The sequence below is a fragment of the Pteropus medius genome, unplaced genomic scaffold (genome assembly GCF_902729225.1).
Source record: "Pteropus medius unplaced genomic scaffold, Ma_sr-lr_union100, whole genome shotgun sequence".
Lineage (NCBI taxonomy): Eukaryota > Metazoa > Chordata > Mammalia > Chiroptera > Pteropodidae > Pteropus > Pteropus medius.
Window position 1 is genome coordinate 2,097,292 of NW_024347790.1, and position 19,752 is coordinate 2,117,043.

The window sequence follows — 19,752 nt, forward strand, 5'->3', positions numbered from 1 at the left end:
GGTGTCCTTACTATGTTTAACCCTCTAGCCAAAGCTCATCTAGTGTGTGACAAGAAGACATGCAAAAGCCCGTGAGTGTGGTCCACTTAACGGCGCGAGTGTCCATGCAGTTTGCTGGAACACTGGCTGCACTTGCATGGACTCTTGATCTATTTTCTTTAAGTAGGTTTAATAGGTTTTAAATAGGGTTTCTTCTTATGGAAACACTAATTTTAAGTAGTACTTCCTGCCCTCCCATTTTGGATACCCAAGAGAGCTAGAAAGTAGAGTGATTTGCGGTTGAAAATATGAGGTTTACTTTTTTAATAACTTTTCATTACGTCAAGTTGTTATTTTGAGTTGAAGCTGGGAGTTAGATAAGCTAAACATTGTTCCTTTTGTCCTAATCCAATATATTTAATTAAATATTCGTGCACATAGAGGGTCTTTTGAGCACCCTCTTCCTTCTCAGAATCAATTTAGTCCAATTTTTCAGGAGTTCACTCACCCCAATTTTAGGAGGTAGCCTAAATTTATTAATTTACATAGTCCTTACACAAAAATTATGAGAAAGGTGCTTTTAGGTTTTGGTGCACTCAACTGTAAGCTACTACTAATACGATCGGTTTTGCTTATAAATCCAAGCCACCAGTTCCGAGGTGTAACATCAAAACAAAAAGTTTGCAGTGCAACTCCTGGTTCCTCTTCACTGATGTGCCTGTATTCCAGAAAGTCACGTTGTCTCTAATCTCATCCCACGTGCGCGGTGTCCAGGGGTCAGAGTTCTGTTCTGGGGCGTGTCGCTGCATACTTGGGCGCCAGTTCTTTGATCAGATTCACGAGGTCGGCTTTCTCCGCACAGGCCCTGCATTCTTCTCCCCAGCCGTCCAGGATCTGTTTCAGCTCGGCCACCCTCATCTTCCACAGGTCCACGGATGCCAAGTCCAGTTTCTTTTCTAAAAGACAAAAGGGAAGAGCACAGTTTTTAAAAACAACAACTCTGAAACATTTAGAAAGGCAAATGGTGTTCCTTATCTTGGTGCCAACTACCCTTTGATCCAAAGTGGAGCGTACTTCTAATTTCTGTGGAAACCTAAGCGGAGTGTGTTGTATACAAAGCTATTGGGATAAGTCGTGTTCTATCAGACTTTCTCTCCATGGAATTATAGTTGCTTCAAAACAGGGGCCTCTGTGGCTTTGTGGTATTTGCTACCATTCCATGGCTTCTCAAGATCATCAATACTAAAATGAACGGCACCACATCCTGACTGCAGCTCCTAAGGTATGAAGAAAGGAATCAATAATAGGTGATGTGTTGGGATGGCCTTGTGAGTGGCCGACTGAGAGCCATAGATCATAATTAACTAGAAAATAATGGTTCGCCTTTTATACAAAGATACGGCTGCAGTAAAACAGATGAGCATACATATTAAAAGCACTACCGAGTTTTTAAATAGAAATATAAAGAAACTCAAATACATGAGTAATATTAGGAGCATCCTCATTGATCCTTATTTCTTTTGGACCTCTGCTTAAACTCACCTAACCCCCCACCCTCACTGGGATTGGTACATTATCACCGCATGTATTTACAGTCCTTTGGGGTATACTTACTTCTCTAATGCTAGTGCGTTAGTGCCAGCCAATCTGGCTCCTAACCTTGCCAGGAATAGTTGTCACCAACATCAAACTCCTCTAGCAAGACTGTTGTTTCCCTGTGTACAAATTATCTGCTGAGAATGTCAAGAACTCAGCTTTTTCTCTATTGTCAAGCCCAAAAACAGGGGGAGAAAATTGAAGCTCATCCCTGTCAGAGAGGGTAATTTTCCTCTTTCAAAGCAAAGTCTTCTTCTGCATCCCCCATGACCAGGAGTGTGCTTGAACGTGAATACAAAATTTCAGTTTACTTATTAAACGATGGGTGGCAGCCCAGGACTTTTTCAGCTTGGCTTCTCTTGAAGAGTCCTTTTCTTTTCTCCCCTGCATAATGGAACGTAGCATTTAAAACCCTCTTAACAACCTAACTGTGATTGACGACATGTCAAGTGATTTTTCAAAGATTTCAGTAAGTGTTCTCTAATTTAAAAATTGTGTTTTACGGCATAGGGAATGCAGTCAACATTAATGTAATGGCTAGGGGGAGAGCCAGAAGAGAGGAAGAGCCATTAGGGGGATTGTTTTATAAGCTATATAAATGTCTAACCAATGTACTGTATACTTGAAACTAATAATAAAGTAAAATTTTTTTAAAAAAGTGTTTTATACTTAAGAGTAAATGTAACCAAGGAGGTAAAAGATCTGTACACTGAAAACTACAAGACTTTAATGAAAGAAATTGAAGAAGACAAAAATGGAAAGATGTCCTGTGTTCATGGATTGGAAGAATTAATATTGTTCATGTGTCTGTAATACCCCAAGCCATCTATAGATTCAAAGCAATTCATATCAAAATTTCAATGGCATTTTTCACAAAAATAGAAAAAACAATCCCAATTTGCATGGAAACACAGAGGACCCCAAATAGCCAAAGCAATCCTGAGAAAGAACAAAGCTGGAAGCATCACCTTTCTTGATTTCAAACTATACTACAAAGCTATAGTGATGAAAACAATGTGGTACTGGCATAAAAGCAGATGCATAGACCAATGGAACAGAATCAAGAGCCCAGAAATAAACCCTCTCATATACGGTCAACTAATATTTGACAAAGGAGCCAAGAATACTCAACAGGGAAAGAATAGTCTCAGCAATAAATGGTGTTTGGAAAACTGGATGACCCCATGCGGAAGAATGAATCCCCTATCTTCTATCGCTCACAGAAATTAACTTGAAACATATTAAAGAGTTAAACATAATACCCAAAACCATGAAGATACTAGAAGGAAACATAATGAGAAGCTCTTTGACATTGGTCTTGGCAATGATATTTTTGGATATGACACCAGAAGCACAAGCCACAAAAGCAAAAATTACTAAGTGGGACTACATCAAACTAAAAAGGTTCTGCATAGCAGAAGAAGCCATCAACAAAATGAAGGACAGCTTATGGAATAGGAGAAAACATTTCCAAATCATATATCTGATAAGGAGTTAATATCCAAAAAATATAAAGAACTCATACAAATTGATAGCAAAAAACGAACAAAAAACCAAGTAATCTGATTTCAAAGTGGGCAGAGGATCTGAATAGATATTTTTCCAAAGAAGACATATAATTGGCCAACAGGTACTTGAAAAAGTGCTCAACATCACAAATCATCAGGAAAATGCAAATCAAAACTACCATGAGAGACTACCTCAGACCTTTTAGAATGGCTATCATGAAAAACACAAGAAATGAGATTTGGAGATGATGTGAAGAAAAGGGACCCCCTGTGCACTGTTGGTGGGAATGTAAACTGGTGCAGCCACTATGGAAAATAATATGGAGGCTCCTTAAAAATTAAAAATAGAAATACCATGTGATCCAGCAATCCCACTTCTGGGTATGTATCCACAGGAAATGAAAACAGGACATCAAAGAGATATCTGCATTCCCATGTTTGTTGCAGCATTATTCACAACAGCCAAGATATGGAAACAACCTAAGTGTCCATCAACAGATGAATGGATAAAGAAGATATGGTGTACACATATACACAATGAAATATTATTCTGCCACAAGAAAAAAGGAAATAATGCCATTTACAACAGCATGGATGGACCTCGAGGGCATTATGCAAAGTGAAATAAGCCACACAAATACAAAGACTGCATGATATCACTTATGAGTGCAATCTAAAGAAGCCGAACTCATAGAAACAGAGAGTAGAAGGGTGGTTGCCAGAGTCTGGGGGTTTGTGAAATAGGAGATGCTGGTGAAAGGGTACCAACTTCTTTATCAGAAGAATAAGTTCTGGGTATCTAATATACAGCATGATGACTATGGTTAGTTATATTATATTATATACTTGAAAGTTGCTAAAAGAGTAGATCTTAAATGTCCTCACAAAAAGGAAACGCTGAGCATGTGACATGATGGAGATGTTAGCTAACACTACCATTGGTATTCATTTCGCAGTACATAAGGGTATCAAGTCAACACGTCGTACACCTTAAATTTACACAATGTTTTATGTCAATTATATCTCAACAAATCTGGAAAAAAATAATAAAAGTTGGATTTTAAAGCCTTTCGTTTTTATTGGGAGGGTCAGCTACACTCCATTCTCCATTTAAGAGAACCCTTAAATTTTTATGGTGATCATTATCCTTTTAAAATACAGAGCAAGAAAAATATTCTTTCAGGTCAAAAACCAAATGACACCTTCTTAATTGAAAACATAATCCAACTCTACACTTACTTTGTTTGTTAATTTCATGGCAGACTTGACAGAATACTTTTAAAAGTAGAGGCTTCGGAAGCCCAAATTATTAACAACTCGCAACTCAAAGGCCCCTGTTCAATCAGAATTTTCCCGCCAACAATAAACTGGGGAGAAGAAATTAGGACTACTGGTCTATTCAAGGTAACTGGTTGGAGGGGAAAAATACTTTCTTGCAAGTGTCAGTAGTTTCTGTGAGTTGTTCTAGAGAACTTGGCATCTGGCATTAATTTTAAAAAGGGGGAAAGCCTCTGTGACATCCTAAAACTACAAAGAAAATGTTGATACCAAAATTAAAACTAGTTCATGGCTCCCCAAGGGCCTCTAGTGGCCATTGTTGCCAAAACATAAGTAAGTATTCATTTCTTCTCAACAATATCTGATTCATTTTTCTCTTATTCAAGGAATGCAGTAAGGTCTCTTGCACATAGTGACAGGTATTCAAAATAAATTTGTTAGATGGGAGAATCAGCACAGGTTTTTCCCTTTCGAGAGTGTTGTTTATATGGACTCCGTGATTCCTGCCTCTACTTCACTACTTGGAAGCCAATAAAAAGGGATGTCTGCCCCATAATCACACCCTGGAATTTAGGGCCCGCCTTTGGCAAATTGAGAAACAGGTTGTCTTTGGGATCTTCCAGCCTTAAAACTGTTTAAAGCCAGCTATGTAGCTATGGTGCATAGGCATATTCCACAGCTACGTCTGAAAATACAGCTAGAATAATTCAAAGCTGGGTTCTAATTAGGTAGTTTCAATACCATACTGGGTCTGTAACATAAAACGATGATTTAAGCAAAAGAAATGGGCCTCTGATGGTGGGATTTCGGGATTCCAGGGAGGAATCCCCCAGCCATTTATCACACCTACTCAATATACCCAAAAGGCTGGCCCAGATAGAAAGCCTCAGTATAAGAAGAGGTTTACTTTGTGAACTGTATAAGGCCGAGGATAATGTTTTAAACAGGACATTTTCCTTTCCTTGCTGTTTATTTTAGGCACCGGAAATAAGGCTATTTCATTAGGCAAAACCTGATTTGATGTGAATAACCTAAAATTTAAAGCTGGCGGAATGACAGACAAATCTAAGAATAAAGATAGTCACATTTAAAACTTCCAAGTCCTTACATCACCTTTGAATAGATGCTACCTTTGTCTTAGTAGGTTACCAAGAGCTAAATTGTTCCTTTGATATTTTGGGTTTTTTTTCCTTGACATACATTGTCAACATTGCCTTAGGGATTTAAGAGTTTAACTTTGCTATTTGGGTTGACAGTTTCACCTAAAGTTGATGGCGCTAGGCACCATCCAGCAGCTCAGCAACCTATTGGTGAGTAAAGAATTTCTTTCCTTCTAACACTGACTTTTTAGAAACATAGTCTTTTTCGAGAATTGGCAATACTTTGGACATTTTGGGGAAAAGAGATTTGACTCCATTATACCATATTTCAGCTCACAGATTTGGCTGTCCATCTTCTTGAGCTTCTCGCAAATCTTCATTGCAGGCATGTGCACACTCATTGGGCGAGTGACTTCACTTAGGATTTTTGTGGCTGCATCTGTTGTTGCTCCTAGATAATAGCACTGAAGGAGAATGAAGAGAATTTAGTGGCCCAGACACTAAAAAAAAATCAAGAAATACGGCTTTGAGAAGTGAGAAAGAGATTATCCTAGTTTTCATGGCCCAGCTATTAAATTTTAACTCCTGCTGACTAAGACACCAGAACACGAATGACCCCATTCTCGTGATCACCCTAATTAGAAGTGCCCTACAATTCACATGATGCTCCAAGATTTGCCAAGAGCTGCTCTCAAGGCTTTATAGGTATCGACTTATTTCTCACAACAATCCTCTGAAATAAGTGCTGTTATTATCCCCATTTCACACCTAAGCCAACCGAAGTTCACTCACTCAGCAAGTAGAAGAGACTGAATTCAAAAATTTAGCATTTCAGCTCTAGAGTCCTTGCCCTTATTCATCATGCTTAACGCCTTTGACTGAAGCATTTTACATTTTAAAATATAACATTTAATGGCACAAATAAATGCTGAGAGTTTTACAGTGTGTCAGTGGTGAGCCGTCAACAATGCAAATTTAACTGACAAGTGAAACATAACAATTTTAGGCAAAATGAATTGGCCTAAGATTGTCTTTAGTGATGTAAAACAGTATATTGAAAAAAATAAAGTCATCTGTGCATACCCAGGAAAGACCTGTAAACACCATTGGAAGAAAATATAAATGCTTCGTTGTTTATATGTAAATAATGATATAAAATATTTTGATAGGTTTAATTAACTGTCTTGGCAAGAAACAGAAAGTCTACCCTCTTAATTCAGGATAGGATAGTAAATTCTCATTAGGAATTCGATTGTATAATTTCATTTAGAGAGACGTGGAATTGGTCGTGATTTATTCAGAAAGCAAAATGAAACAGATCTATTTGAGATGAAAATTCATACAACTACATTTCTCTGCTTGCTTCCTATAGTGATCATGCTTGAGGCAGGCATCTAAGCAGAACATTAAGTCCAAGACGGAGGTGAAAATATGAGCAGTTTTCTTCAAGCACAAGGGAGAATGAAAGGTGAAAATTTACTGTACCAGGCGGTTTTCTTTTCCTTTGACACCCAAGCAAAAGCTGATCAATTCTTTTTCTATGTTGTCCGGAGAAAAGTCAACCCCTCTGGCTATCAAGGAGATGTAGAATCTGTTCAAGAATTCTTCACACACTAGAAGGAACAAAAAAAATTAGGTATTTATGTACAAGATAACCACTACCACACCTAAGTAAATGTCCCATTCACCAAATAAAAAGTAAGTAGGATTCGGTGCGTTGTGACAATGGATTAAAATGATTAGTAAGAATAGTTGGGGATCTGTAGCTATTAGCATACTATTGGACCTCGATGAACATGAGTTTATTGAATCAGTCTTCAGAACCAAGTTCCACCTGAAATGAGAACGTCCCCACAAATTTTGACTAAGAAAATTTGAAAAAAAAACACAGCTTTCTGTAGGAGATAATGCTTGGGACATCTTATTTTAAAGCACAGAGAAAAACCTGAATATGTGTTTTGAATGAAGCCCCTTGGTAATCTGCATGTATCTGTGTTCCATCATCATGAGCCTGAAGTGAAACCCCAATTTGAACGATCATGTTTGATCCCAGTGTCCAGAGCCAGTGAAGAGGTGGAGCTCAGAAGAGGCACAGGCAGCAGCAACACCGTAGCTATCATGTGTCAGGTGCTTACAGGTGCTGGCACTGTTCAGAGCACCTTCTGTGTATTAACTCATTCAAGTCGCAGAACAAATAATGTATCCATGATGTAGATACATTACTATCCTCATCTTACAGATGAAGAAACTGAGTCAAAGAGAGGCCAATTAACTTGCCCAACAAGTGGTAGAGAGGGAATTAGATCCCAGGGCGTCTGACTGGGCCCACACTCCTCCTTTTGGTTACTCTGCAGTAGGAGGAGGGTGCCGATTTCCCAAGCTGCTTTCCAAAATGGGGCAAATGTCTGCCCCAAGCAAGCTGAGAAGGAAACGGAGGCCGGAAGCTTATGCTGAAAAACAATAGCTCCGATGTTAGACAGAGACTTCCGGGAAAACATGGTAAGGAAAATTGGAGAGGTCTTAGGCCCTCAGTTCTCACTATCGTTCCTCTTAATTCATGGTATTAACCAAAACCGGGTAATGAGCTCTGTCCTCCAGGCCCCAGTAATCAGGTGTCTTATCTATCTGTCTGGCAAACGAGGCAAGAGCTATTAGTGCACAAACTGGACTGCTAAAGTAGTTCGAGTAATTTATTGAATGAATAAACATTTATTGAGCACTTTCTATGTATGAAGCGCTATAAGAGAACTACTAAAGGATGCACTTCAGGAAAAAGGAGTCAAAATCTAGAAAGAAAGATCAAGTTGTAAGAAGTAATGATAAAAGAAAATGGCAAATGGAAGAAAAATCGAAATAACGATTTAACTATATAAACAATAATAATGAACATGTAGGGGTATAAACATAGGTAAAACTTAATTACAGTACAATCCTAACACTTAGGATGGGGAATAAAGGAGAATTCGAGTTAAACTTCCCAGGATCCTTTATCATCCTGGAGGAGGGTAGTAAAACATTATTGTTGTCATATTTTTAGCCAATTAAGCATATTAAAAATGTAAGAGTTATAACTAAAAAATATAAATAAATGACTTCTAAATCAGTGGAGAGGAACTTTTAAAACAGTATCAGTCCACAAAAAAATCAGGAAAGAAAAAAAAAACAAAAACAAAGAAAAAGCACAATAAAATTTTTTTTAAAAACCCACGAAATTAACTGGGAGAAATAGAATCCAAACATACCATTAATTAGAATGTGCATAAATGTATTAAACTTGCAATTATATAAAGGATTTTTCAGATTGGAACTATTAAAAATCCAACAGTATGCTGCTTATGAGTCACATAAAAAGTATGAGGCTATGGAAGAGGGTAAAAAAAATGAAGAGATTTAAAAATAAAAAGATATGCCAGGAAAATGCAATCTAAAATCTGGTTTATATATAAAGCTTTAATAGGAATAACAAAAATTACTACTAATTATAAAATGAACCATTTACCAGAAATATGAAATGATTTTGAACTAGTATACACCCAGGATATAGCCTGATAATATAGAAAATCCTGACAGATTTATAATAAGAAATTGACAAATTTATAATCATGGTAGATGGTATAACACCCCCTCAGCAATTATTTGCTCAAACTGACCTAAAGCTAATATGGGCACTTAACATTTGAACACCATTCACAAAGTTTACCTAATAACATATGGAACCCTTCTCCCCCAAATTAGAGAATTCATAATGTTTTCAAGAAAATATGGAATATTTACATAAATCTGCCATGTATTAAGCCAAAAAGTAAGTAAACAAGTACCCAAAAACCTGTATCAAACAGACCACATTCCCTAAACACAATTAGAAATCGATAACAAAAAATAACATTATCAACCCAGTATCTGCCCTCCATATGCACAGAAATTTTCAAATACACACTTCTAAGTCATACATGGTTCAAAGAAGTAGTAATGGAAATGTGCAATTTTTAGTACTTAATTCCTATAAAAATACTGTATAGAAAACCTAAGGAATGCAGGTAAAGCAGTACTTAGAAGGAAATTCATAACATTAAATGTGTACCTTTCAAAAGAAAAAAAAACAGAAAATTAGTAAGCATTCAACTCAAGAAATTTTTAAAAATACAACTATTTAGTAAACCAAAATCTATAGAAGATATTAAATAATAAAAGAACAGAATTAATTAAATAGAAAAAATAAAGATCAAGAAAACCAATATCTGGTAAAAATAGACAAGTTTCTAGCAAGGAAAAAAGTGATAAATATAAACACTATTCAAACAACCAAAAGATAAGAATTCTCAATAATTAAAAATATAATGGCTAAAATTAAAGAAAAAATTTTATACAAGGTTTATTTAAGAGATAAGGTTGAAAAAAAAATCCCCAGAAAATAAACCAAAAACAAAGTAAGAAATTCAGGAAGCCAAATACCTAAATATGAGTTCCAGGAGAGGAAATTGTCAAAGGAACGTTTTCATTTTTTTCATCCTTTTTTTAGTTGTTTGAAAATATTTTTTTTTATGCTTCTTTACTGGCAATTGTTTTCTTTGATCACACTGAAGATTCCATTTCATCTGCTTCAGTCTTCCATTGTTGTCATTGAGAAGTCAGTTATTAATCTGTCATTGATTTTTTTTTTTCCTCTAGCATATTTAACTTTTTTCTTTGGTGTTCTGTTGTTCCACCATGATATCTGGGAGTGGATTTTCTTTTTTGTCTATCACTGGACCTCCTGAATAGATGGATTGGTGTCTTTCTTCAGTTCTGAGGAATTCTCAGCTAGTATCTCTTCAAACGTTACTTCTGCAACATTGTCTTCTTTTTTTCCAGAACTCTAATTAAACATGTTCTGGATTTTCTCATTCTGTTCTCATGTCCTTTAATCTCTCTCCCTTATTTTCCATTCTTTTGTTAGTCTGTGCTGCATAACAGATAATTCTTCTGACCTTCCTTCTGGTTCTTTGGTATTTGCAGTTCTTGGTCCAACACCACCTGGGAGTTTGTCAGAAATGAAGAATCTCTCACCCCATCCTGATCAATTTTAATATGCATGTTAATTACCTAGAGATTTGCTAATGTTCAGATTTTAATTTGTAGGTCTGGAGTGGGACCTGAGATTCTGTATTTCCAACAAGCTACTGAGAGATACCAATTCTGTGGGTATGAAGACCACATTTTGAGAAGTAAAGTCCTAGTTCACCCACCCCACCGTCAGCTCTCTATATCTACAATTAAATCCATTTGTTGAATTTTAAATTTTGATTATTTTTTTATTTCTAGAAGTTCCCTTTAGTTATTTTTCAAATATGCTAGATCAATTCTTACAGTTTCCTATATCCTGCAGATATTTTCAAGTTGTCTTTTATATACATACATATATTTACACACACATATATATAATATAAACACAGTGAACATAATTGTTTTATCATCTGTGTCTGATAATTCCAATATCGAAAATCGTCATGTTTCTGTTTTTTTGTTCTTTCTATAAATGCTTGCTCATGGGCCTTGTTTCTTTGTGTGCTTGGTTATTTTGTATTGCATGATGCTCATAATCCTTGAAAGATATTTGTGGAGATTATTCAAGGCTTAAAATGAAGGTGTCATTTCCATAAAGGATTCGTGTTTGTATTTATCAGGTCTAGGGGGTAGTATCCCCAGAGTGCTTTAAACTAAGTTGATACTATGAAGTTTTTTTGAGCCCTGATGTGAATTTTGGCTGCAAATCCAAGTGAGGAAAAATCCAAGATTGTAGTTATAATCTCTCAGAGACGTTTTGTTGTTGTTGTTGTTGTTGATGATGATTGTTTTTTTTTTTTTCTTTCATCTACCTTGCTCTGTGTCAAGGAAAATTTCATTATAGTCCTTTATGGGTAAAGATGGTCAGGCTTACTGCTTGTTCAGCCTTGCTCTGAGGGAGTAACCCTCTGGGAATCTCAGATTAACAGGGAAGGGTCTTCTAATAGACAGACTCACTACATAAAACACGTCGCCCTTGGATTTCTGTACCCCTCACACCAAAGTTCACCTTCACGCTTACTCTCCTCACAGAATTGCTGCTTCTCCTTCCATTTTGTCCTAGTAAATCTTTCCATCTTGTCAGCTCTTTGATTCTTTTATGATATTTTTATATTTTCACCTGTATTTATAGTACTGCTTGGCGAGAGAAGTGCTATAATCTGACCCACTAGATTTCTAAAATTCTGACCAGCATGATTCCTTTAAAATGAAAGTCAGGTCATGCTACTTCATCTGCTCAAAGCCTTCAGTGTATAGTCCAAAGTCTTTACAATGTCCTGCAAGTCCCCGGGGGGCCTGGCTCTCCATTGCCTCTCAGACCTCAGCTTCTGTCATCTCTCCCACTTTAGTCACACTGCTCTGTCCCCAGCGGAGCTCCAAGAGTACGTGTTAAATATGTATTTTTTAGATGAATAAGTGAACTCTTGCATATTCATAAGAAAAACACAGTCCAGTAGAAAAAGTTAAATTGAAAATGCACACACTCCGTGACCCGATGATTCTCATTCTGTGACCTGAAGAAATCATCACATATGTGCTCGAAGAGACATGTATAAAATATTCAGAGCAGCATGGTTTAAAATGATATAAAAGTGGTAAAAACCTAACTGTCCCGCAAAGGGAGAATAGACACATAAACTGTATTCATTCATATGCTGGAATTCTAGAGAAGAATTAAAAACGGTGAACTACATTTATAGTTATCAGTGTGCATAAGTGCCCAAATAATGTTGAGTGAGAAAAGATGCAAAAATGAATACGTTCAGTGTACAATTTATATACATCTAAGATCAGAAAAAATATAGGTTATTTGTGGATATATACATTTATAGTAAAAATTCTTAAAAATGCATGAGAAGCACACATTATCTTCAGAAATTTCCCCCGAAAAGGGTGGGAAAGATAAGAAAAAAAGAGTGAGACTTAGCTGCAGCTAATTTTTTTTAGGAGAAAATGAATGGTAGCAAATATAGCAAGCTATTAAGATTTAATCTAGACACTATGTATATAGATTATATAAATATTTTTCTACATGTTTGAAATATTTTCCAATTTATTTCAAAAACTCACCATGTCTTTGACTATCACAAAAATCCCCAACATGCTCAATAAAGTAGTTGACAATATTAATGAAACTGAATTAAAAATTTTAAGTGAAATCACACTACAATTAAGCAATTATTAGCCAGAACCCAAAAGCAGAAAGCGATATTTGAAAAATATAATAATGCCACCTGCAGGAAAAGAGCTACGACTTTTTTGAAACAATAATAAAATGCTTAAAAAATCGGGTTTGTGGAATTATCAAACTATCAGTTAGGCTGGGGACATTATTTCCAACAGTTCCACCCATACCTTCTCAAATTAAAGTCAGTCCCCTATTATCTGTTCCATCTTGATTTTAGAGAGGAAGAAAAAGGATAGCAGATTAGCGGCTGGTACTTGGAGTAGGGAGAACTGCTGGGTAAGTATATAGTATATGTTACAATGAATTAAGACTTTGAGAATAACCAGAACTTACTGAATAATTTATATACTACCTCGTTGTTTCAATTTTATTTTTCATGTTGCCCTAAATAAATTAGTTCCCAGCACCACGCTCAGAAGACAGTGCCTGGGCTCTGACGTCAACCTCTCTGGGTCTAAATCCTGGCCTCGTGACTTTGGGCTTTTCTTTGTTAATCATCTGTCAGTCTAATTGCCATTCCTTTGAAGGCCATCAGTCTTTTTTCTCTGGCTGTGTTTCAGATTAATTTTGTCCTTTGTGTTTTCTAATTCCCTTTTGATGTGACCGGACATTACTCAGATATTTTTATTTATACTGTTTGGAGTATATTGGTCTTCCCAGTCTGTGGATTGGTGATTTTCATCAGTTTAGAAAAATGAGTCATCATCTTTTGGGCTCCACGCTCTCTCCTCTCCTTCTGGAAGCCAGTTAACCTATGTTGGAATTTCTTTCTTTATCCTCATCATACCTTTATCTTTCTTTCCCATTTTTTCTCTCAATGTCTCAGAGATTCCTTCTTGATAATTTCTTTAGTCTTCTACTTCACTAATTCTTTTCTCAGTTGTTTAATCTATTATTAATCCCATTAATTTCTACTCATAGTTTGTTTCTTTTCCAAATATGATTGGACTTTTATTAATAGCCTCCTGCCCTTTATTTATATCTTCCTTTATTTCTTTAATCTTGATAAACATCTTATAGTCTGTGCCTGATAATTCCCTACCTGAAGCCTTTTCAGGTGTGCTGCTTCTGTCTTTTGCCTCAGCTGGCTGTCACTTACAGTGCCCTTCCTCTCCATGGGTTTGTCACGTTTTGAATGTGAGCTTTATTTCTTAGAATTTCAGCTGTGGGAACACTTCGAAGACTGGGTGGAAGGTGAGTTGCTGCAGATAAGGCTGGCATTTGCTGATGCCCGCTTAAAATCCCTTTAAACTAAATTCTCAGTTTGAGATGCTTTGAACCATCCATGTAATATGAATCTGGGCTTCGGCCCATATGTGGGTTAGCTTGTGATTATGAATTATCTGGAGACATTTTTGTTTTCCCTTTTAGTCAGTAAAAAGTTCAACTAATAACGATTCCTTTTAGTCTACAAAGATGGTGGTAGAGTGGTACTTATTTCCGGTTCACCTTTTATAATGAAGGTCCAGCTCTTTGAGATTCAGAATTAATCGAGGCGGGCAGGGTTGAGCGTTACACTCCTAACTCGAGAGAGACCTGGGCTTTGTTTGTATTCTCTTCCTTTTACCAAAGCCACGCAGATCCCTGGGTAGCAAATGTCCCCAAGGCAAAAGTCAGCCTCGGGGCTCCGTTAACCCTTTTTGGTTCCCACTTTCATTTTGTTTTCAGCCTCTGGGTATGCCTGACTGACTTACACCTTTAATAAGTTTTACATTTTATTGCATCCATTATTTTTAGTGCTTTCAGCTAGAGGGCCATCCATGTTTCTTTCAGAGTTTGAAGTCATATTTAATGCTATTTAATAGAAACAGAATGCTAAATATAATAGCCAGTCATTCATCGGTTTAACAAATGTTTTTTGAGCAATCAGTAAGTGCCAGGCAGTATTCTAGGTTCCTGAGATTCAGCAATGAAGAAAACAAAGTCCTTGCCTCAAGGATTATATTCTAATGATCAAATAAAAGCATTTTTTGGCAATGAAGAAAAATTGACATGGTAAGGGGGATAGAGGGTGACATGGTGACCATATTATCCCCCACAGGGGGTCAGGGAAGACCTCTTGGATGAATAAAGTAACATTTGAGCAGAAACCTTAAGGAAGAGGGAGAACAATGTAAGTGGACAGTTTGGGAAAAATTCTCCAGGCAAAGGGAAGAACAAGTGCAGGCTCTGATGGAGGAATGTCCTTGGTGGGACCAAGAACAGTAAGAGGGCCCATGTGATCAAAGTACAGTGAGCAAGAGGGAGGGCAGGAGAAAATGGGGTCAGATAGGCAGCAGCATGCCAGGTCATCCAGAGCCTTGAGGCCGTGCTAACGACTTTGGGTCTTACTCTGAGAAGGGACGCCATTACAGGTTTCAGTAAAGAAGAGCAGTCATCTGACATTATTTTTCGAGTTTACCTTGGGAGGCTCTCTGGAGAATAGATGGCAGGAGAGCAAGAATGGAAGCAGGAAACTGGTTTGGGGGTTCTGAAAATAGCTGTGTATCTTGGACCAAAATAGTAGCATTGGAGGCAATGAGAAGTGTTGGATTCTGGACACATTTTGAAGGAAGAAGCAAAAGGATTTACCACATGGATTGGATGTTGCATGTTGGAGAGAGAGAAAGATAGAGATAGAGCTAGACAGATAGATGAGAGAGAGCGAGAGAGTGAGAGCGAGAGTGAGAGCGAGAGCGAGAGAGGAGAGCGAGAGCGAGAGCGAGAGCGAGAGAGAGAGAGAGAGAGCGAGAGCGAGAGAGAGAGATTGAGAGAGAGATTGAGAAAGAGATTTTCTCAAGGATGACTCCAAGGATTGTGACCTAAGTAAGAAACTGGAAGAGTGGAATCACCATTTGCTGAACTGGGAAGACTACAGGAGAAGTGAGTTTGTGGAGACAAACAGGAATTCAGTCCAGCCATGTGAAGTTTGAGATACATCTAAACATCTGTGATGATTAATTTTATGTGTCCACTTACAGGATGTTTTTGAATAAGATTAACATTTAGTGAATTTTGAGTGAAGCAAATTGCCCTCCATAATGGGGATAAGCCTCGTTCCATCAAATGAAGTCTCAAATAGAACAACAGCTGGCCTCCCCAAGCATTAGGGAACTCTCCAGAAGACTACCTGCAGACCTCACCAGCACCGTCAGCTCTCCTGGAGCTCCAACCTGCCAGCCCCCACTGCAATTTTTGGACTTTTCAGCCTCCACAAAGGTGAGCTGATTCCTATCTATCCATCTATCTATCTATCTTCTTTTTTTTTTTTTTTTTTTTTTTAATTTATCTCTCCTAATGGTTCTCTTTTCTCTGGAGAAACCTAACACAACGACCAACTGGAAACAGTGAGAAGCAGCTGGACCTATAAATCTGGAGTTCAGGGGTGAGGTCTACATACATAAATATGTAAGTCATCAATAATCAAATGGTAAGAGATGAGACCAGAGGATAAGGAGAGATAGAGAAGAGACGTACATGGTCCCAGGTCTCACTCTTGTGAAACACCATTGTTTAGAAATTGGGAATATGAGAAGGAACCAGAAAAAGACTGAAAGGAACAGACAGTGAGGTAGGGTGAGAATGAAGAGTGAGTGTATTCCCAGAAGACAAGTAAAATAGAGTGTTAAAAGGAGGGACTGACCGATTAGCTGTTAAATGCTACTGACAGAATGTGAAAAAGGAGACATTGCCAATATGAGTTTGCTAAGTTTAATTAGCAAATGTATTAAGTATACAAAGGAGACCCCTGCCATGATGATCAAATCTACAAATCAGCGGAAACTATCATTAAAGTCTCCCAGTGACTCTAATTCTCATCTTCCTACCAAAGAAACCCAGTGTTCCAATGCCTCTAGCTCTTACGCTATTCCCACAATACACTTTCATGATTTCTAGACCTCCACTGTTGCTCTGCCAATTATTACCTAGATGATGAGAGCTGGGAATTCTAATCTGTCTTTTTAAACATACTTTTGACTTACTAATACTTTTATTGCAACATATATGCATACATTTATTCAACAAAATTTAGTGCCTACCGTATGCTTCACACGGTGGTAGCCACTGGAGATGTGGTGAGAGAAAGTCTCGACTTTCAAAGAGTACCCTCATGGAGGAGACCAAAACAATTACTAACCACTATGAGAAGTGCAGGAGATACTCTGGGACAACAAAGGGTGCGGGGCACCTACCTGGGGGAAAGTGGGAGACCATTGAAAGATATTAACTAAGGGAGTAACATGATAACAATGCCAGGGGACCGGAGAGGAGGAAGAAAGGGGGCGGGAAAATGCTGTTGTGGTGGTAAGGATGGTAAAAATGGTGGAGGTTTGCAACAAGGCAGTGGAGCTGGGGAAGGAGAGAGAAGAGAGTCGCCCAGAAGGTAGAGTCAACGGACACAGTGACAGATGGGGGGTAGGGGATCAGGGAGAAAGAGAAGTCTGGTCTAGTTGACCCGGTAGTCACTGACACCATACACATAATAGGTTTGGGGGACCGAGAAGGGAGGGGATGATGACTTTGGTTTGTGACTCTGCTGAGTTTGAGGTATAAGTATCTAGATGAAAATGTTCAATAGTCAATTGGATGCAGGTCTGAGACTCTAGAAAGGAGGTAGTTTAGATATAAACGTTTGGAATTAATCAGACTATAGATAGGTCGATTCTGATTGCACAGGAGTGTGTATAGACTGAGAAAAGAGGGGGCAGAGGACAGAACTTTGAAAAATTCCAATATTGAAGCCATGGCTAGAGAACCAGAAAGATGCCATGAACAAGTGGGCAGAGACAGGAAGCAAAGGCAAGAAAAAAGCAGTATCAACACCATTATGAGAAAGAAGTTTCTGAAAGAGAAAGAAGTCAGTGGTTCCCATGCCACCGAGAGGCCAAGATAAGAATGGAAATTTATTCCTGGGCTTTACATGAAGAGAATAATCTCACCAAAAATCGCCTAACAAATTAGTAATTTAAAGTTCCTGGCATGTATTTATTCCTATAACCGGATAACCATACTCCTTTTATTTATGATGTGTTTTTTGTTGTTGTTGTTTAAAAATTGTCCCATAAGCAAACCTATAATTATTTCAAAGTAAAAAGTTTTTGTTTTTGTTTCTAAGTAATCCTACAATAACAGTCCTTTTAAACAGATCCGGAAATGTTTATTTATTTATTTTTTTCCAGGAATCCTCAAATGACCTAGAGCAGGGCTCAGAAACTTAAATATTCACAGGGGCCAGGCAAGTAAAATGAATGGGTAAAGAAATCCGAGTGTAGGAAAAACAGAAACAAAAACCCAGAGAACACAGGTCCTTTCTAAAAGGAACAGCCACAACCAATTCCCACTACAAAGACATATGGCTGGTCTTGACAGGTGACCTGGTATTTCAAGAAAAGGCAGAGATCTGAATTTTTAAATACGAAGTCTTCCGATTTTAAAACGTAGCAGATTTATTTAAATGTTTTTCAAAATACTTTGTGAACTTAATATTTCAGTAGGTCTCAGATGGCTCATGGACTATCAGTTTTTGACCTTTGCCCTAAAGTATGTGCAATATAGCATTTTAATCTTATACCTTGAGGGAAATTAAGTGACAAATAATAAAGGCTCATGAGCAGTAATAAAGCCAGATCTAGACTCTAGTCTTTCCTGTTCTTAAACTAGTATTTCCTTCTCTGCGATTCTACAGCTTTTTATCTAACAAAGGAAATATACACCCAGGTTAGTCAGACATTCAAGTTAATAATCACAACATGCTGTAATAAATTCAGGAAAGATGGCATAACCTTAATTAATCCAGATGCTCTGGCTCTTCTGAAATGTTTTTAGGACATAATTGTAAGTGATCTTTAAACAAAATTATAATTTAGCTAAACAAATAAATGTAAAGTTTAAAAAAATAACATGTAGATCTTTTTAATTTCTAGAGAAAATTTAAAATATTGCAGGGCTGGTAGAAAATTGGACTTCGATTCTTAAGACTTTGTTTAGTTATACTACAGACTACACTCATCCATTCATTCAACATATACTATGAACCCAGTTTCCTGTTAAGTAAAGGCAGATTCGCTAGCTCTCAGAAGTGTGAGGATATACATTCGAATTATTTCAATGAATGAAACATGGAGGTAAGTGCTACAGTAGCACAGGAGGTTGGAGCTAGCACAGCTAATTATGTTCTTTGATGTTAACAGCCCTCTGGAGGAGGTGTTATGAGGCTGATTTTGCGAGTACCTGATAAGTCTGCCATAGAGCCAGAAGGCACGTGTTCTGATTGCAGTTCCACCTAAGAGTCTGTGAACAGAAAAGGAATCGTTTTTCTGTGTTCCTCATCTAAAGCGTTACTGTACTCCTCCGTAAAGCAACTTTTCCCTGTAAAGTCCTAACACGTTAGTCATGTCCTGTGATCTAAGCCACCTCAACTCAATTACAGACGACTTGTCATGTTTTATTTTCCTTCTGGGAGTTGCAAACTAATTTGAACTTGAAAGACATCTCCGGTGCGAGGAGAGGCAAATTTCGCTGGTTAGGAGCAGCAAAATCAATTTGGCGCCATGCTTTGACATGGCAGTTTAAGTCACAGCAAGACTAGGACGCGGCCTAAAGGTGTCACCGGGCGCCGCTAAAACTAAGCTCGGGCGAACGAAATCGGACTAGGGACAGGGCCCGCGTCTCCTGAGTGAAATGGTATTTATAGTTAGGGCCGGGAGAAGCCAAAGCCGACAACAGCTGCGCTGCAGCACGGTGCCACCGCCATGCAAGCAGGTCTCACACCGCTCACCTTCACAGTCCGCCCCCGGCTGTCCCCCGGCCTCCTGGCCCTGCACCCGCACCGGGTTGGACACCCAAAGCCCGGCGCAAATGACCACCATAGCGGCTGGGCTCGTGCACCACATACTGAGCCAGCAGCACCAAACTCCTCCGCCACCGGCGTCCACCGCCAGCCGCACTGCTATCGCCAGGGGCTGCTACAGCACGCCGCAGAGCTGAGCGAGCCCCGAGTTGCTAGGGCAAATGACGCGATTCAACCCGAAGTTTCCATTGGCTCTCACGAGACGGGCAAAGAACGGGGCGGAGCGAAGGG

The 19,752-nt window shown here is 38.1% G+C and overlaps 1 protein-coding gene across 1 annotated transcript; it reads right to left on the reverse strand.

The window, feature by feature from the left end:
* Nucleotides 1-230: 230 nt before the first annotated feature.
* On the reverse strand, nucleotides 231-19,693 carry CDNF (cerebral dopamine neurotrophic factor). Its single transcript, XM_039877427.1, has 4 exons — nucleotides 19,450-19,693; nucleotides 6,947-7,074; nucleotides 5,784-5,925; nucleotides 231-935 (listed from the first exon to the last, which is right to left on the reverse strand). The coding sequence occupies exons 1-4, from the start codon at nucleotides 19,562-19,564 to the stop codon at nucleotides 757-759; spliced, it is 564 nt and encodes a 187-aa protein (XP_039733361.1). The 5' UTR covers nucleotides 19,565-19,693; the 3' UTR covers nucleotides 231-756.
* Between the last annotated feature and the right edge of the window lie 59 nt (nucleotides 19,694-19,752).